General features: G+C 46.4%; 1 protein-coding gene across 1 annotated transcript; it reads right to left on the minus strand.

The window, feature by feature from the left end:
- Window positions 1-16,391: 16,391 nt before the first annotated feature.
- LOC125524705 (sucrose:sucrose 1-fructosyltransferase-like) lies at window positions 16,392-19,260 on the minus strand. The gene is made up of 4 exons (XM_048689739.1): window positions 18,723-19,260; window positions 18,488-18,496; window positions 17,517-18,361; window positions 16,392-17,147 (listed from the first exon to the last, which is right to left on the minus strand). The coding sequence occupies exons 1-4, from the start codon at window positions 19,126-19,128 to the stop codon at window positions 16,464-16,466; spliced, it is 1,944 nt and encodes a 647-aa protein (XP_048545696.1). The 5' UTR covers window positions 19,129-19,260; the 3' UTR covers window positions 16,392-16,463.
- Between the last annotated feature and the right edge of the window lie 1,171 nt (window positions 19,261-20,431).

Here is a 20,431-nt window from a genome sequence, read left to right on the forward strand (position 1 = left end):
AGGACGACGCGGGCTCAGGGAGGTGACGACGTGGTCCAGAGGGCTCGGCGGCGACAAAGACGAGGAGCAGCCTGGCGGCGTCGTCGGAGGAGAGGACGAGGAGATCGATCGAACTGAATCGAGAATTTCACAAGTGTTGGCTTATATAGCCAGAGCACTAGTCCCGGTTCGTGAAACCAACCGGGACTAATGCCCCTCTTTATTCCCGGTTGGTGGCACCAACCGGGACTAAAGGGGGGCATTGGTCACGGTTGGAAAAATTAGAAACTTTTTGATTTGTTTTTTCCTGTTTTTTTGATTTGTTTTTTGCATTATTTATTTTCTTTTGTTTTTTGCTTTAATTTTTAATTCTGTTTGCTTTTAGGTTAGCAAAATTATAAACTTTTTGTTAGTGCCATTAGTTTTAGAAAAATTATGAACTTTCTGTTAGTGCCATTAGTTTTCAAATTTGAAAACACTTTTTTAGTTTTTTTTGTTTTCTTTGTTGCTTTATTTATTTTATTTTGTGATTAACTTTACTATAAAAATAGTTTTTTCCTGTTTTTTGATTTGTTTTTTGCATTATTTATTTTCTTTTGTTTTTTGCTTTAATTTTTAATTCTGTTTGCTTTTAGGTAGCAAAATTATAAACTTTCTATTAGTGCCATTAGTTTTAGAAAAATTATAAACTTTCTGTTAGTGCCATTAGTTTCAAATTTGAAAACACTTTTTTAGTTTTTTTGTTTTCTTTGTTGCTTTATTTATTTTATTTTGTGATTAACTTTACTATAAAAATAGTTTTTTCCTGTTTTTTTGATTTGTTTTTTGCATTATTTATTTTCTTTTGTTTTTTGCTTTAATTTTTAATTCTGTTTGCTTTTAGGTTAGCAAAATTATAAACTTTCTGTTAGTGCCATTAGTTTTAGAAAAATTATAAACTTTCTGTTAGTGCCATTAGTTTTCAAATTTGAATAGTTAAATTCCTAGTAAATTTCTATGAATTTCAGAGAAATTCACTATGAATTTAGGTTAAACTTTTCTCTATTAGGGCATCTATTTTCACTTTGAGAGGAGCTCAACAAGGCAGAGAGGGAAGGGCTTATAAACCGGTGTGAGCCCCGTTCGGTTGGCGAGGTGGGACTAAACTCGGCCCGCAACGAGGACCAACCCTTTAGTCCCGGTTTGAAAGTTGGCATGGGCCAGGGACTAATGGTCATGGTATTACGAGGGCCGAACCATAAGACATGAAAGCATTTTAAATGAACTCTGAAAAAGTTGAAAGTTGGGATGGTATCATAATTTCACCCACATAGCATGTGCATGTACAAAACGGACAATGGTAGCATGTTCGTGTGTTACAAAGTTGCAGGAGAAAGTCTTCACTTTTTCTTCGCTTGTGTCATTTGCTTATTGTGCCGTAACCATGGATAATCTTCATTGTTTATCAGGATACTTGGGTCAGCCTTGACATTGAAGGGAGGAATTTCATGAAACTTTTCATAATCTTCAGACATGTCTGTCTTGCCGTCCACTCCCAGGATGTCCCTTTTTCCCGAAAGAACTATGTGGCGCTTTGGCTCATCGTATGATGTATTCGCTTCCTTATCTTTTCTTTTTCTCGGTTTGGTAGACATGTCCTTCACATAGATAACCTGTGCCACATCATTGGCTAGGACGAACGGTTCTTCAGTGTACCCAAGATTTTTCAGATCCACTGTTGTCATTCCGTACTGTGGGTCTACCTGTACCCCGCCGCCTAACAGATTGACCCATTTGCACTTAAACAAAGGGACCTTAAAATCAGGTCCGTAGTCAAGTTCCCATATGTCCACTATGTAACCATAATATGTATCCTTTCCGCTCTCGGTTGCTGCATCAAAGCGGACACCGCTGTTTTGGTTGGTGCTCTTTTGATCTTGGGCGATCGTGTAAAATGTATTCCCATTTATCTCGTATCCTTTGTAAGTCAATACAATCAAAGATGGTCCCCTGGACAACAAGTACAACTCATCACAAATAGTGTTGTCACCTCTGAGACGTGTTTCCAACCAACTGCTGAAAGTCCTGATGTGTTCACATGTAATCCAGTCGTCGCACTGCTCCGGGTGTTTGGAGCGCAGACTGTTCTTGTGTTCATCGACATACGGGGTCACCAAGGTAGAGTTCTATAGAACTGTGTAGTGTGCTTGAGACCAAGAATATCCGTCCCTGCATATTATTGAGTCTCTTCCAAGAGTGCCTTTTCTAGTCAGTCTCCCCTCATACCGCGATTTAGGGAGACCTATCTTGTTAAGGCCAGGAATGAAGTCAACACAAAACCCGATAACATCCTCTGTTTGATGGCCCATGGAGATGCTTCCTTCTAGCCTAGCGCGATTACGGACATATTTCTTTAGGACTCCCATGAACCTCTCAAAGGGGAACATATTGTGTAGAAATACGGGCCCCAGGATGACAATCTCGTCGACTAGATGAACTAGGACGTGCGTCATGATATTGAAGAAGGATGGTGGGAACACCAGCTCGAAACTGACAAGACATTGCACCACATCACTCCTTAGCCTTGGTACGATTTTTGGATCGATCACCTTCTGAGAGATTGCATTGAGGAATGCACATAGCTTCACAATGGCTAATCGGACGTTTCCCAGTAGAAGCCCCCTCAATGCAACCGGAAGAAGTTGCGTCATAATCATGTGGCAGTCATGAGACTTTAGGTTCTGAAACTTTTTCTCTGGCATATTTGTTATTCCCTTTATATTCGACGAGAAGCCAGTCGTGACCTTCATACTGAGCAGGCATTCAAAGAAGATTTCTTTCTCTTCTTTCGTAAGAGCGTAGCTGGCAGGACCTTTATACTGCTTCGGAGGCATGCCATCTTTTTCGTGCAAACGTTGCAGGTCCTCCCGTGCCTCAGGTGTATCTTTTGTCTTCCCATACACGCCCAAGAAGCCTAGCAGGTTCACGCAAAGGTTCTTCGTCACGTGCATCACGTCGATTGAGGAGCAGACCTCTAGGTCTTTCCAGTAGGGTAGGTCCCAAAATATAGACTTCTTCTTCCACATGGGTGCGTGTCCCTCAGCGTCATTCGGAACAGCTAGTCCACCGGGACCCTTTCCAAAGATTACGTAGTGTAAATCATTGACCATAGCAAGCACGTGATCACCGGTGCGCATGGCGGGCATCTTCCGGTGATCTGCCTCGCCTTTGAAATGCTTGCCTTTCTTTCGACATTGATGGTTGGTCGGGAGAAATCGACGATGGCCCAGGTACACATTCTTCCTGCATTTGTCCAGGTATATACTTTCAGTGTCATCTAAACAGTGCGTGCATGCGTGGTATCCTTTGTTTGTCTGTCTTGAAAGGTTACTGAGAGCGGGCCAATCGTTGATGGTCACAAACAGCAACGCCTTAAGGTTAAATTCCTCCTGTCTGTGCTCATCCCACGTACGTACACCGTTTTCATTCCACAGCTGTAAAAGTTCTTCAACTAATGGCCTTAGGTACACATCAATTTCGTTGCCGGGTTTCTTAGGGCCTTGGATGAGAACTGGCATCATAATGAACTTCCGCTTCATGCACATCCAAGAAGGAAGGTTATACATACATAGAGTCACGGGCCAAGTGCTGTGATTGCTGCTCTGCTCCCCGAAAGGATTAATGCCATCCGCGCTTAAAGCAAACCATACATTCCTTGGGTCCTTTGCAAACTCATCCCAGTACTTTCTCTCGATTTTTCTCCACTGCGACCCGTTAGCGGGTGCTCTCAACTTCCCATCTTTCTTTCGGTTCTCACTGTGCCATCGCATCAACTTGGCATGCTCTTCGTTTCTGAACAGACGTTTCAACCGTGGTATTATGGGAGCATACCACATCACCTTCGCAGGAACCCTCTTCCTGGGGGGCTCGCCGTCAACATCACCTGGGTCATCTCGTCTGATCTTATACCGCAATGCACCGCATACTGGGCATGCCTTCAGATCCTTGTATGCACCACGGTAGAGGATGCAGTCATTAGGGCATGCATGTATCTTCTCCACCTCCAATCCTAGAGGGCATACGACCTTCTTTGCTGCGTATGTACTGTCGGGCAATTCGTTATCCTTTGGAAGCTTCTTCTTCAATATTTTTAGTAGCTTCTCAAATCCTTTGTCAGCCACAGCATTCTATGCCTTCCACTGCAGCAATTCCAGTACGGTACCGAGCTTTGTGTTGCCATCTTCGCAATTGGGGTATAACCCTTTTTTGTGATCCTCTAACATGCGATCGAACTTCAGCTTCTCCTTTTGACTAATGCATTGCGTCCTTGCATCGACAATGACCCGGCGGAGATCATCATCATCGGGCACATCGTCTGGTTCCTCTTGATCTTCAGCAGCTTCACCCGTTGCAGCATCATTGGGCACATCGTCTGGTTCCTATTGATCTTCACCAGCTCCCCCCGTTGCAGCATCATCGTATTCAGGGGGCACATAGTTGTCATCGTAGTCTTCTTCTTCGCCGTCTTCCATCATAACCCCTATTTCTCCGTGCCTCGTCCAAACATTATAGTGTGGCATGAAACCCTTGTAAAGCAGGTGGGAGTGAAGGATTTTCCGGTTAGAGTAAGACCTCGTATTCCCACATTCAGTGCATGGACAACACATAAAACCATTCTGCTTGTTTGCCTCAGCCGCATCGAGAAACTCATGCACGCCCTTAATGTACTCGCGGGTGTGTCTGTCACCATACATCCATTGCCGGTTCATCTGCGTGCATTATATATAATTAAGTGTCCAAATTAATAGAGGTTCATCATCACATTAAAACCAAAGTGCATACATAGTTCTCATCTAACAACATATAGCTCTCTAGAGCATCTAATTAATTAAACCATACATTGAAACTATGTAAAACATTTCAATGCGAAAACAAATGCGATCATAATCGCAACCAAGGTAACAATTGATCCAACGGCATAATGATACCAAGCCTCGGTATGAATGGCATATTTTCTAATCTTTCTAATCTTCAAGCGCATTGCATCCATCTTGATCTTGTGATCATCGACGACATCCGCAACATGCAACTCCAATATCATTTTCTTCTCCTAATTTTTTTTATTTTTTCCTTCAACAAATTGTTTTCTTCTTCAACTAAATTTAACCTCTCGACAATAGGGTCGGTTGGCATTTCCGATTCACATACATCCTAGATAAATAAAATCTATGTCACGTTGGTCGGCATAATTTTCATAAACAATAAATGAACCAATAGTTATAAAGATAATATACATACCATATCCGAATCATAGACAGGACGAGGGCAGACGGGGGCGGATACCAAAACCATCGCACTATATAAGATGCAATAATAAATGTAAGAAAATGATACAAGTATCTATCTAAACATACAAGTAAGAATATTTTTCCTTTCAGAAAGAAGATAAGAACAAGAGGCTCACCACGGTGGTGTCGGTGATGAGATCGGCGCGGGTGATCGACGGCGGTGAAGACGGGGACGGGGCGTGACGGACCGCTAAATCTAGACAAATCTCGAGGAAAATGGAGCTTGGAGGTCGAGCTTCGAGAGGAGAAAGCTTAAGTAGTGTGGCTCGGGCATTCCATCGAACACCTCATGTGCATAGGAGGTGAGCTACAGCACCACAAAGCCCTCTCCCCCTCGGCCAGAGAAAAACAGAGCACTGGGGTGCTCTGCTCGCGAGCGAGGGGTATATATAGGCACCTCATTGGTCCCGGTTGGTGACATGAGCCGGGACTAAAGGGGAGCCTTTGGTCCCGGTTCAAGCCACCAACCGGGACCAATGGTGGTGGGCCAGGAGCGAGGCCTATTGGTCCCGGTTCATCCCACCAACCGGGACCAAAAGGTCCAGATGAACGGGGACCAATGGCCCACGTGGCCCGGCCGGCCCCCTAGGCTCACAAACCAGGACCAATGCCCACATTGGTCCCTGTTCTAGACTGAACCGGGATTAATGGGCTGACCCGGCCTGGACCAAAGCCCTGTTTTCTACTAGTGATGTAGGACGACCTTTAGTACCGGTTCGTGATATGACCCGGTACTAAAGGTGCTGGAGGGGCCCCGGACTGACAACATCCTGCCACCACTCACTTTAGTACCGGTTCGTGGCACGAACCGGTGCTAAAGGTTCGCCACGAACCGGTACTAATGAGAGCGGCCGGCTAGCCGTTGGAACCGGCACTAATGCACACATTAGTGCCGGCTCAAATTCAAACCAGCACTAATGTGCTTCACGTTTAACCTTTTTTCTACTAGTGGCAGTAGATCCTCATAGCCTCACCATCGAGATCGTTGTAGTCAATGTTGAGCGAGCGCAGGAAAGCCCGGAGCTCAGCTTTGCTCTGGGCCGGCGTTGGCTTGAAAAGACCCTGCAATTTATGACACACACAAAATAGTAGGTCGTCAAGGTTCAGTGCTCCTAAAAAACATGTTAAAGAGAAGTCGCAGAGGTTAAGATTTGCGCAGGATCAGGTAAGGGGGGACAAAAAAAAAGGGGGTGTCGATTTTATTTAGCGAGATCGAGCAAAGGGGCTGGAGGAATCGGCAGCAACGGCTGTGCCATGGTGGACAACCCTAGCTAGCTAGTGGATCCGGGAACAAAAGCCACAGATCGCTTGCAATGAGAGGAATCCAATCGAAGGTTGGAGAGAGAGAAAGAGAGAGAGCAAGTAGTACCTTTGATGTCCCTAAGCGATAGCCAAGCCTCCTCACCACCTGCACGAGCTGCGCTGACATTGTCCTCGTCGACGCGATTCGCTTCCTCTCCTTCGATCGGTTGTTGCCTTATTGGGGTTGGGATTACTTTGCCTAGCGTTGTACGCGTTCGTTTTTTCTTAAGGATTTGTATGCGTGCAGGAGGAGGCATGTTTTCTGTTCTCTATACTACTTTGGGCCTTACGGGACGAGATGGACGCCTCTCTCCAGTCCAGCCCACTACCTGCCCAATAGAGCACCCAGCGATCTATTTTTTTTCTTCAGTTTTTGAGTGTGTGTGTGTAGTGGAGGCTACCGTATACATTCCTCCCCTGCTCTCCCTCCCCGCGCAAACCTCTTTTTACCGGTTCCGGGAGGTACCAGCGAACTACACCCAACCACAATGCATCACCGCATAGAGTATCTGAAAATCTTTGCATTTTGAGTTTGTATTTCCCTATCTTGGGTCCCATCATGCATATGCAAAGGACACATGCATGGTCTTGCTTCTCTATTTTTACTGTTCATGGTACAGACTATGACATGCATGGTCCTGCTTATAGCTGGCCAAACGGGCCGGCCCGGCCTGGCACGGCACGAATACTAGCCGGGCCGTGCCATGCCGGCCCACGGGCGGGGGGTCGCAGCGCAGGCACGGCACACGGCATAGCTGGCCCGGCACGCGGCCCCCAGGCCCGCCGGCCCGCTTGGCACTAGCTGGCCCGCCTGGCCTGGCGCTCGCAGTCGCCGCTCGCTGACTCGTTGAGTCGCTGCGCGCTGGCTGCCTGGCTCGCTGGCTCGCTGCACGCCCACGCTACGCTGCATCGCTGCAGTGTGCCACACTGCACGCTACGCCACGCTACGCTGCACCGCTGCACGCTGCCTCGCTGCCACACTGCACGCTGCACGCTGCTATTGCTATATCTGGCCAAATACTAGCCGAGCGAGATGAGAAGTTTATACAGCGATAAATTGTCGAAAAAAATACCAATTTTTTTATAGAAAATTGCAAAAAATGTAGAGTATTATATGGGATAAATCTAGAATTTTATTAGCGCTTGCCTCATTAAAACCTTCCATCCCAAAGAAGTAAAAAAGTACAAGCTATGCTCTAGAAATACTAAAAGATTAAAAGAAGTAGAAATAAAAAGATTACAAGACTAGAATTGAACTAAATAAATTACAAAACTGGAACTGAACTAATTTGGATCGTTCATCCTTGCCCGGCAGCTGCGGCCAGCTCGTCTCTCTTGATGTGTGCTGCTCTGTGCCTAGTAAGGATGTTTACTGGACCGTGGCAGGCAATGCGCAGCAACTTACCACATCTTTTGCACTGTGATTTTAGCTCGGATTTTCTACCGTCCATAACTACTTCAGCATCGTAGTAGTCCCAGATTCTGGAGCCTCTCTCATCCATGTTTGTATTGTGTGTGTAAAATGAGATGCAGTTTGAGACTTTTGAGTGTGAGAAATGAGAACTTGAGAAGGGCCGGCATCCCTTTTTATAGGAAAAAGATGACACGTTAGACATGCTAGGCATGTTAGGCACGCTAGACGGTTAGAGTATTATATGGGATAAATCTAGAGTTTTCTTAGCGCCTGCCTCATTAAAACGTTCCATCTCAAAGAAGTAAAAGAGTACAAGCCATGCTCTAGAAATACTAAAAGATTAAAGATAGAGAAAGAAAAAATAATACAAATACTACAACTTACTAATGGGATCCTTTCAACCTTGCCCCGCAGCCGCAGCTATAGCCGCTGCCTCGGCTGCCTTGACGTGCGTCGTCTTGTGCCTCATCAGGTGGCCGGTTCCAGCATACCTGCCATCATCTAGGTGCACGCTCAACTTCTTACCGCATTCTTTGCACTTTGCAAAAAGCTTGGTGAGACCTTCATCATTTGTAACGGATTCTTCATCGTAGTACCTCCAGATGGGACTAGGTTGTCTCCGAACAACGTTTTGAAGAGGAGCAGCCATGTTTGTGTGTGGAAAATGAGATGGAGTTTGAGTGTGAGAAATGAGAAAGTGGGCATCCCTTTTTATAGGAAAAAATGTCACGTTAGGCACGTTAGGCACGGCAGCAATAATGCATCCATGGGAAAAAATTGAGGCAATTTATCATCTGGGATAAATGTTGAGCTTTATTAGTGGCTGCCTCATTAAAACCTTTCATCCCTGGGAAGTAAAAGAGTACAAAGCCATGCTCTATAATTACAAAAGGGAAAGAAAATTACAAAAAGAGAAGAAAATTACAAAATGATAAGAAAATTACTACACTACCAGTCTTCGACTAATCTTCCGGGTCTTCTTCAAAGTTCATTTCTTCAAACATGGCAAGTAGTTCTGTGTTTTCTGCAGTGTGTTGCGCTCTCCTTCTTGATAACTCCCCATCTTTGACGGACATCAGTGTTCTCACCATATCAGGGGCGAGACTAGTTCTTCTCTCCTCAATTATTCTTCCAGCTAGGCTGAAAGCAGACTCCGATGACACCCTAGAAACAGGCACCGATAACACATCACGTGCTAATATGGAGAGCACCGGAAATGTAAGCTTGTGTTCTTGCCACCACTGTAGTAAGTTGAAGTCTTCCTCACTATCTAAATCGTACATGACTTTGTCACTGTTGAGGTACTTCGCTAACTCCCCGCCACCTTGAAGCACAAATGTTGACGTGGAAGAGCTTCCGGCGGTCGAGGAGGATGAAGAACCAAAGATCTTGCTCCATGCTCCTCTGTTTTTACTTGCAGTAGGTGCTGGTGGAGGTCGTTGCATTCGAACTCCGGCATATTTTCCCTCATACTTAGCAAAAACTTCAAAAATCTTCTCACGAGCCTTATTGAAGTCGTCAGTATAATCTAAACTTAGGGATGCAGATAGTACATTGAGTGCACTACGATACCCTTCAAGTTTAGCTCTAGGATCCAAGATAAATGCAAATGCATACAACAGTGGAATTTGCTGCCAATATTTTAAATACTTGGTTTTCATGTCAGCAACAACATTAAGTAACAATGCATCCCCTTCATATGCTTTCAGATGACTAGCAATGTCTAATAGGGTATGCACCATCAAAGGATATGTCGGGTAATAAACCCCAGACAAAGTAACTGTTGCATCATAGGACAACTCAAGAAATGCAGTCAATGTTGTAATAACATGCCAAGTTTCTTCGCTAATTAGAGGTTCAACCCCATAATATGCATTAATAAAGCCATTGAGCTGAACTCTGTCTCGGATAACTGCCTTAAGCATCATATATGTAGAGTTCCATCTAACAGGCATGTCTGAATTATACTTATGAGGAACGCACCCTATAGCAAGGCAATATCTCTTATAGTTTGTAATTCGTTGAGTTGAATGCGAAAAATAAGATATTGCAATGCGTATGACTTCAACATGTGGTTCACATAAATGTAACGCACTTTTAGCAATACGATTAATGATATGGCAAGCACAATGTTGATGCATTAAAAAGGATGCAACATATATGGAGAATATAGGAGTCAGAGTATTCATTGCACTCGTGTTTGCTGAAGCATTATCCAAAGTTATTGAGAAAACCTTGTCGGCAAGATTAAGATCATTCACAACTTTGAGTACAGCTTCAGCAATGTTTGGACCACTATGTGCTACATCAATTAATTCAAATCCTATGACTCTTTTTTGTAGATGCCAATGTTCATTAACATAATGAGTTACCACACTAATATAGTCTTGCTTTGCTCGACCAGTCCAGATATCAGATGTTAACGACACTAAAAAAGTGCACGTAGAAAATTCTTCTTTTATTTTCTCTTTACCAATTTTGTATAGCTTTTTTAATATCCCTACTTGTAGTTTGTCTAGAAACTGGTCTATAATTAGGATTATGACAAGTTTGAATATATTCTACGAAACCATCAGATTCACCAAAACCTAGTGGTAAATCATTAGAAGCAATAAGATGGCATAGACCTTCTCGCTGAACATTAGCATCGTAGGTGAAATTGCGTACCGTACCGTCAGGATTGAAGGAGAGCTGCGTTTGCACAGCTGCCGAGCCCGACGCGCTCTTTTCATCCGCCTTGGTGTGGCTTTCCACATGCCTCTTTAGGTGGCCGGTTCCTCCCTTGGCTTCTCCAGTATACTCCTTCTTGCACCTTTTGCACCTTGCAACCACCCTCCGGACACCGTCCACCATGGGGATTTCTTCATCGAATGATTCCCACACCACGGAGGTTCTACGACGACCTCTTTGCTTTACACCAATGGTGGTGGAGGAACCCGTCCCACTACTCGAATTGGTGTGACCATCGGCTTCGGCACTAGGATCGGTATGGGGTTCGAGAGTGTGATGATCGGTATAGGCATGTTGCTCGGGTGGGGGCATGGTATAGGCATGTTGCTCGGGTGGGGGCATGGTACTGTGATCGGTGCTACTAGGGTAGAGACTATACTCCATATCCCCAAGACCGAAATCGGAGAGTGGGAAGCTAGTATTGTCATGGTCATCCATGTTTGAGTGTGAGAAATATGTGGGCTGGGCAGCCCTATTTATAGCAAAAAATTGGTCATTTTTCGGACAAATTTGACCCTCTAACGATCAAATTTTTGAATATATGAATTTTCTTAAATAATTACCCAAACCCTATCCTAAACCGCTCTAAATCCACCCTAACCTCCCCCTAAACCCCTCCCAACGGTCGCCTTGCCTGGGTGTCGAGCCGAGCGAACCCCCCGCTCCCCATCGATCAAGGACTGGGCGTCTGGGCCCCGCTGCCCGCTGTGACGCTACCCCCCTGACGCCTGGTGCCCCCGCTGTCCTCATGACCCAGGCGCGTCGGCAGTCGGCCCGACAGGATTCCTCCCCCGCTCCCCAACGATTGAGGCGGGCCAATCGGGTCGTGCCGCCGTGCTGCGTGTCGTGCCGTGCCACGGGCCGGCCCGCTAGTATTCGTGTCGTGCCGTGCTGGCACGCGGGCTGAGGGTGGCGGCCCAGGCACGGCCCAGTGCGTGCCTCGTGCCTGGCACGACACGATTAGCCCGTGCCGGGCCTGGACCGTCGCGTGCCGTGCTGCCGGGCCGGCCCGAAAAAATCGGCCCGTTTGGCCAGATATAGTCTTGCTTCTCTTTTTTTACTGTTCATCGTACAGACTATGACATGCATGTCTCTCGCATTATCTCTCCTCTCCCATCTCCAAATCCATCACTTTATTTCTCTTTTCACAATTTAGATAGTTCATATCTTAATAATAATTGAAGGGGCGTGCTACGGGTCCACTGGATGATCTTTTTAAAAGACCGGCCGAATGGCACCTTCACCATTGCAACACGGGTCTTATTGCAGAAATTTTGCAATAGAGGTCCAGTTGTGGAATTTTTTTGCAAGAAAGGTCCTGTTGTAGATTTTTTTTTCACAACAGAAATCTCGTTGCAGACTTTTTTTGCAACAAAGGTATTGTTACAATTTTTTTGCAAGAGAGCTCTTGTTGTAGAATTTTTTTTGCAACAAAGAGCTTGTTGCATGAAAACACCCAACAAGAGAATCAGAGAGAGGGCCGTGGGTGGAGAGAGAGAGGTGAGTAAGGAGAGAGAGAGGAGGGAAGGAGAAATGGGCTCGCAAGAGAGTGCTATGGGAGATCATCCGGGGGACAGAAGGGAAGGAGAGAGGAGGAGGGAAGGAGAAAGGGGGCCGGTGGCGGCGTCCTCCGGCGGGGCGGAGATCGTGCGCGCATATGTTGCTTGGCTGAGTGGCGGCGGCTCTAGATGAGAGTGGGGGGGGGGGGGGGGGGGGGGGGGGGGGGGGGGGGGGGGGGGGGGGGGGGGGGTAGCGGGGAAAAGTGAAGATTGGCTGCTATTGAGAAACAAGTGATTGGCTGCTGAGAAAGAAGAGCGACGAGACAAATTTTCTGAAGACGAACCTTTGAAGAGATAAGGTTCAGCAACGATGTGTGACTCATGGGACAAGCAGTAATCAGCCGGCTGACGGGAAGCTTTTCCCATAATTGAAGGAAACGAAGTACAGGCATCCAACAAAACATAATGTAGAACGAGATGGTTCACAGGCCGCTATAAATACCGGCACCAAAGCTTACACTCCAATCTGGTAGGCTGTCAGGTATTTCTAAATATGGAGAACTATTCGACCTTACAAATTAAGCAAGAAGATACTTGCATACTAGCATAGATCTAAATATCATTTGCTCGTGATGATGTCACGCGCTGACTTGAGACAAAGGGTCACAGTATCCAAGGGTATTTCTGGACCTTTCCTCTTGAGACCCTCATAGATCCTCGCAGCCTCACCATGGATATTATTGTAGTCAATAGGAAGTGATTGCAGGAAAGCCTGGACCTCCGCTTTGCTCTCGGCAGACGTTGGCTTGAAAAGAGCCTGCAATAACACACGCAAAATCAGAAGTCGTCAAGTTTCAAGGATATGGAGGAATCTACAGCGTCGGCTGTGCCATGGAAGCCTAGTAGATCCGGGAACAAAGCCAGACGCCGCTTTAGGGAGAGGGCGAGAACAAAGGGAAATTGCTCTACATACATACGACGATTTGATCCAAATGTAGGAGTGAGAGAGAGAGAAAGTAGTACCGTTGATGTCTCTGCTAAGCGATAGCCAAGCCTCCTCACCACCTGCACCAGCTGCGCCGCCATTGTCTTCCCCAACACGATTCGCTTCCTCTCCTTCGATCGGTTGTTGCCTTGTTGGGGATCGCTTTGGCTAGCATTGTACGCGTGCGGTTCTTTTTTTTTTATGGTTTTGTATGTATATACATGCTTGCAGGAGGAGGCACATTTTCTGTTCTCTATACTACTTTCGGCCTTACGGGACGAGATGGACTCCTCTCTCCAGTCACCGCTTTAGGGAGAGAGCGAGAACAAAGGGAAATTGCTCTACATACATACGATGATTTGATCCAAATGTAGGAGTGAGAGAGAGAGAAAGTAATACCGTTGATGTCCCTGCTAAGCGATAGCCAAGCCTCCTCACCACCTGCACCAGCTGCGCCACCATTGTCTTCCCCAACACGATTCGTTTCCTCTCCTTCGATCGGTTGTTGCCTTGTTGGGGATCGCTTTGCCTAGCATTGTATGCGTGCGGTTCTTTTTTTTTTTATGGTTTTGTATGTATATACATGCTTGCATGAGGAGGCACGTTTTCTGTTCTCTATACTACTTTCGGCCTTACGGGACGAGATGGACTCCTCTCTCCAGTCCAGTCCAGTACCAGCCTAATAGAGCACCCAGCAATCAAATTGTTTTATTTATACCTCTATATCTGTATCTATACCTCTGTATCTATATCTATATCTACATTTATATCTATATCTATCTATATCTATATTTATATCTATCTATCTATCTATCTATCTATCTTTATTTTTTTCTATTAATAAAGGGGCTATTGCTTCTTACTACCGCAATTTCATCCGTCCGTATTATTTTTGTATCCAAGGTGGTATTAATTTCAACCCGCAGTTCATCCATAGAGCAAATCCGCAATCCTCGTGATAAAAGACAAAAACGGTTCGTACTGGTACTGAGCTTTCAAGGATCACCCCGCAATCCTCGTGATAAAAGACAAAAACTGTTCGTACTGGTACTGGGCTTTCAAGGATCACCAAAAAATATTGGGCCTGCTCCTAGGATTCCAAGGATCACCGAAAAATAATTGCCTGGGTTGGACATCGAACTCATGACCTTTGTTCCCCACGATAAGACTACAACCAGCTAACCTAGCTTTTGTTGGACATTGATAACTATCACACGTGTGGGTGTTAAGAAATCTGTCCACACGTTCTGTGTGGTGCTTAAGAGGACCAGCCCACACGTCTGTCTGTGGGCAAAACAATTAGCACCCACACGCCTCTTTTTTTCCCTCCCGATCCCTCTTACACGCGTGTGTGTGGGCGAAATAGATAACGCCCACATGCCCGGTACGTCAGGCCTCGTACCTCGTGGTCCCGCACGTCCCACGTGACACTTTACCGCGCGCCCCGCAGTTGCCATGGGCCAGATCCTCGTCCATGTTCGTTTAAGTGCAGTTGCCATGTCGCTGAACTACGGTTGCCATGTCGGACAACTACAGTTGCCATGTTTGCTCAACTGCAGTTGCCATCTCAGGTCAAAGTTCCAGATTACCATTTTTTGGACAACTACGGCTGTTGCCATGTGTGGTCTGGTCTACTGCAGTTGCCATGATTTCAAAACTTTAGGAGTTGCCACCTACTAACACTAGGCAGTTGTCATATAACGCTACAAAAAAAAAGGCATGACAGAAAACATGTTCGGGTAAAAGAGAGTTGCCATGTGCTCAGGGCAGTTGCCATTTAAAAAGAAAGAGTTGCCATCTGCTTACGTGCACGCTAGGGCAGTTTGCCATGTACCATGCAAAACATATGGCAACTGACATGTTCGGGTAAAAAAAAAAGAGTTGCCATCTTCTTGCAATAATAGTAGGGCAGTTGCCATGTACACTGCAAAACGCATGAAAACTGGCAGCTTAGGTGTGGGAGAGGAGGCGGGTGTGTGGGCGAGATGGTAAACGCCCACACACCAGCCCTTGTGCGTGATTGAAAAACTGGTGTGTGGGCGAACTGCTAAACGCCTACACACCGGCTCCTCTGTGTGGTAAAAAGGATGTGTGAACGACCTCTCTCACACACCACACACACGAGTTGTCCTACGTGGCATACAAAATCAGCTAATTCATGCCAAGATTCGTATAGAAGTCTGAACGGTGATGAAGGCGTGTGGACGAGTTGGCAAACGCCCACACGTGTGGGCGTTAACATTTTCGCTTTTATTTGTGTTGGTATGAACGATTCATTTAACAATTGAATAGTCCCACACCGTTCCTTTCCAACAAATCCTACTGCTTTATATACGTCTGTAAGTTGTCTGGAAAATCAAGGAGCAATCAAGGAGCCGCCTCAAGTAGTACTAAGAAATGCAGGGTGAGGGTGGACGCTGTGATGGTATGGTGGGAAACCAACGACTTTATCTGCCTGAGAAAGATTGAGGAAGGAAGGACATGCTTAGACTAGTCATAGTGGGAGTAACTTAGCTGCTAACATAGTACATTTTGAGAAATTTTTGCTTATATGGCATGTAGTTAATGAGAAGTGGTAACATAATATATTACTGTAACATAGCCATTCCCAAAATAAAATGAGTCTACAAGTCATTAAATAAAGCCATATATAACACTACTAGTATGTTACTTTACACTATAAAGATAGTAATTTAGACTAATGTCATATATATGACACTAATATAAGTTACACTCCATTATGACCAGCCTTATGGGAAACGAAGGAATTTAATACCGTCCAATTAAAGCAAGGACAGCCGTATGCAATGCTGCAAAGCTAGACCATTGTTGTTGCCCTAAGGCGGACCGCATGCTACAAAGCTCGACCACCATTGTTGTAAAGTCGGATGCCACTATTGCAACAAACTTCTTCTTCGGAGTCAATCACAGCTTACACCTAGCGTCACCTGTGTCGTGGGTACAACTGCATATAATTTAGATGCAACAGTAGAAGTTTTGGTGGATATATCAATTTTTCTCCCGTCGCAAAGCACGGACATATGTGCTAGTTTTTTTAAAGACAGTCTTTTATTTCATGATGATGGACATGCATGAAAAATAATCAAATCTGCTGCATAAAGGTTTCAGACGGTAATACTGAGAACAATTTCATGTATGTCTGGTATAATACTGATTAACCAGATCAATCTGAAAGAACCAGAACATATTGGACATCAACATGAATCTCATGCATCACGGTATGCTTGTATTGGTGCTGAGGCCATCTCGTGCACCACGAGCTTCTCGACGGTAACGGCGGACCCGGTGGCGTTGTTGAAAACGCACACCCTACCAGCCGCATGGATGGCCTCCATAGGGTACACGCGCGATGTCACCGTCATCCTCCCACCCATCACAAAGCTCTCCACAATCGAATGATCCACAAGCACCCTTGCGGATAAAGCCTCTCCATGGAGCACGGGCATGGTGCTTCCCACCACGCGCTTCAGCAGTTCCTTGGCTCGCGATGACCCTGACTCATCATGGCAGAACTGGGTCCGGAGGCCCCCATCAAGACCCTTGTAAATGTAGAAGTACACTGCCAGTTGTTCGCTGCCGCTGTTGGTGGCATGGATGAGAAGACCAAAGGGGCCGAGCGCGCCTCGTTCGGTGGCACCACCACTTGTACTACAGTTGTAGCTGACATCGGCCTTGTTGAGGGCGGCGATGGCTGAAGCGTTGAGGCGAAAGGATGCCTCGATATCGAGTTGAGAAACTTGGCGGAGAGGGAGGGTTATGACAGAGCTAGACTCGACGGTGATGCCGCTGAAGTTGGTGGTGTTGTAGCGGAGGGTGTCGATCTCCTCCACCGGCCATTGGAGGATGTTCGTCCGGGTTTTCTCGTCTAGCACTACTTTCCTTGGAATCCCCTGCAGGCTCATCATACACGGTTCATTAGTTTGTTTATTAATAATATAAGTCCCACAACTATGAATGCACATTGACATCGAGAACTAATCATATGATTCTTGTTTAACTAATAAAGGCTTGACATGTACTGTAACAGCAGACATGGAAGAAGGAAAATGTCCTTAATTATTTTGTGTGGTTAGCAAAGCACAAAATAAATTAAGATCTTGGAAGATGTAAATGACATTTGATCGACATGTGTTGATCTATTGAATGAAACATGTATGCACTGACATACTCAATTCTCAAGACGAGATGCATGATACAATAACATAATGATAGATGGTAAACACAATGTAAAACAATAATTTCGATGAACAATAACATACCTGGAGGCTTGCCCATCCCTTGGCTATGTCGGTGTTGGGTGAGTCGGTCTCGCCAACAAACCCCCAGCTCACACGCCGCTGCTTGACCGGATCATAGAAGGATGTAGAGGCATAAAACTTACCCCAATCGACCCTCATGCCGATACCCACATCAGCTTCCGGGTCCAACGGCGTCCACCTGTTGGCCTCTGCATCAAACCTCCCCAACGCGTAGTAGTCATGCCACTCATCGTTCACGCTCGCCTTCATCACATGTATCACCTCCTCTGATGAGTCGCTGCCACCGCTAATGGGGTAGAGGTCGATGCACTCCCACATGCCGGTGCCCTCGACACGGTGGACCGGGTCCGGGATGAGCTCGTACTTGATGAAGTCTTTCGTCTTGTACATGAGGGCAATACCGGCATGACCATGGTCATCCTTGGACCCTATGATGGTGCGCCATGTGTTGTCGGACTTATCAAACCATGCGGCCATGGGGTCGCGGAAGTCCCTGTCGCCAATGCCAGGGGGCGGGAAGATGACGGGGTTGGCAGGGTGCTTGGTCCAGGTACGGAGGAGGGGGTCTGCAGGGTCTGCAGGGAAGGCGAGGCACTGAACCTGGGCAAAGGTGTCACTGTTGCCCGTGTAAAGCAAGATGACCGTGCCATTGGGGAGCATGGTGGCGGATCCCGTCAAGACGCCGTTGATGTCGTACCATTGGTCGGGCACCATGGCGACGGGGAGATGGCGCCAGTGGACCAGGTCCGACGACACGGCGTGGCCCCAGGCGATCTTGTTCCAGACGACGCCTTTGGGATTGTACTGGTAGAAGAAGTGATACAGTCCACGGTAATACATGGGAGCTGCACATTATTGAGTTCCACGTAAGCAACATGCATGCATGCATACATACATACATACATACATACATACATACATACAAACAGACAGCTGGTACAGCAGCAAGTGATGAAGTAGTACGTACTAACCATTGGGATCTGCATGCATGCATGCATGTCGTGGAGTAGGTAGCCACGTCAGTCCGCCAGCAAGCAAAAGACAGTCAGTTTGTGTTTTCCAGGAAGCAAGCAAGCAAACAAACAAAAACAGAGCGAAAGTGTGAAAGATACTAGATCAAACCATGTAATGCAAACATGAAGGCAAAAATAAGATCTGGATCTGAAAAATCAGTCAGTGGAATGATGGAATCGACTGCATATATACCGTTCATGAAGTTCCCATCCGGCTGGAAATGGTAACCGCTGCGCTGCCACTGCAGCATCTCCTTGCTCCACAGGAACCGGTCGGCATCGGCGCCGGCGGCGGCCTTGATGTCCTGCTCCGCTTGGGCCTCCCCGGGAGTCTTCTTCGACAGAACGGCCGCTTTCTCGTCGGTGGCTGCCCGGAGACGGGCTACCGGGTCAGCCACGTCGTCGAGATTGTCGCCCACGTTGAGGAGCGCATGGGTGACGACTAGCACCACCACGGCCACGGCGCCCAGCACGGCGGCGCACTCGCGCCACCTGGTGCCGCCGCCGCCGCCGCCGCCGCCCCGCTGGTGCTGCTGCAGCGCGTGCCCAGACATGACCGGCGGCGTGTCGGGGACAGCGCTAGCGCCGCGTGACTTCATCGCCACGGCCGATGCTTCGGAACTGGAAAGGGACTTTCTTTATCGGCTCGTCCAGCGGTCCCGAGGAGGAGCCATGTATGTATGTAGAGCCCCGCGGCCACGAGTGCCGTATCACGTGTTCCTTCTATCCTCAAGAGGAAACGTTACTACTACTTCCATCCCAAGTGGTTCGTCCATCGCGAGGTTGTCTTGGATCTTGGCAAAGTATGTTAGGCAGGACCGAATTGCAATCTATTATGGTGATTTCGGGTCCTTTCTATAAAATATTAGGAGCGAGTTGCAATTTCTAGTTTTGTTGGGTCCTTTTGTAAGATATATTTTCATACTTATTTGTTGGATTTTGGGTCAGGACCCTACTCGTGCTGAAAACGGTTTGTGTGTGGGGGGGTAGGGGGGGGGAGCGGTTGAGGGGAGAAAATAGAGTTATGAAGATGATGCGTGCACCATAGAAGAAAACAAGATAGTGTACTAGCCTCGCCGCTCAAAACTAATGAGTGGTTCCAATCTCATTGATCACAACATCCAACACACCAACTAAAGAGTACAACAAATCCAGTAGGTGTGAACATGAGACAACCAAGTTATTAACATGTTATGTGCACTACATAGAAGAAAACAAGATAGAGTACCAGCCTCGCCGCTCAAGACTAGTGAGTGGTTCCAACAACATCCAACACTCCCATTGAAGAGTACAACAAAGTCTAAGGATGCAAACAAAGTAGATAGATAGATAGATAGAGAGATAGAGATATAGAGAGAGTGAGAGTAATATGATAGGCTCGCCATCTAGGATGCATGAGTGGTTCCAGCCTCGCGAACCATGGAGTAAAGTTCTTGGAAATGAGACTTCACAATAGACGCCAGCCACGAGAGCCACTGATATATAGTGTAACATAATTTATAGACTAGCCATGTCATGGCATGAACTGGCGACAACGCTTATACACATATAGACAAAAACTAACTTAAAAAATTATTATGTGTGCACTATACAACAAATGGAAACACCAGATGGCACCGCCCTCACTAGCCAGGGCGCAAGGGTGATAGTATTGAAATTTCCACTTCTATTGGGTCTTTCGAGACCCTTCCACTGTTTAGAAAAGTACTGGAGGGGGGATACCGGGTGGGGGGAGGTAGAGACTAGCCTCGCCGCTCAAGACTATAAAGTATTTCTAGCCTCATTGACTGCAACATCCAACCTCTTGTTAATGAGTACAACAGTGCCGACATGTGCAAACAATGTACAAGCGGTGCATGAGAGAGAGAGAGAGAGAGAGAATAATATGATAGGCTCACCCTC

The sequence above is a fragment of the Triticum urartu genome, chromosome 7 (assembly GCF_003073215.2).
Source record: "Triticum urartu cultivar G1812 chromosome 7, Tu2.1, whole genome shotgun sequence".
Taxonomy (NCBI): Eukaryota; Viridiplantae; Streptophyta; class Magnoliopsida; order Poales; family Poaceae; genus Triticum; species Triticum urartu.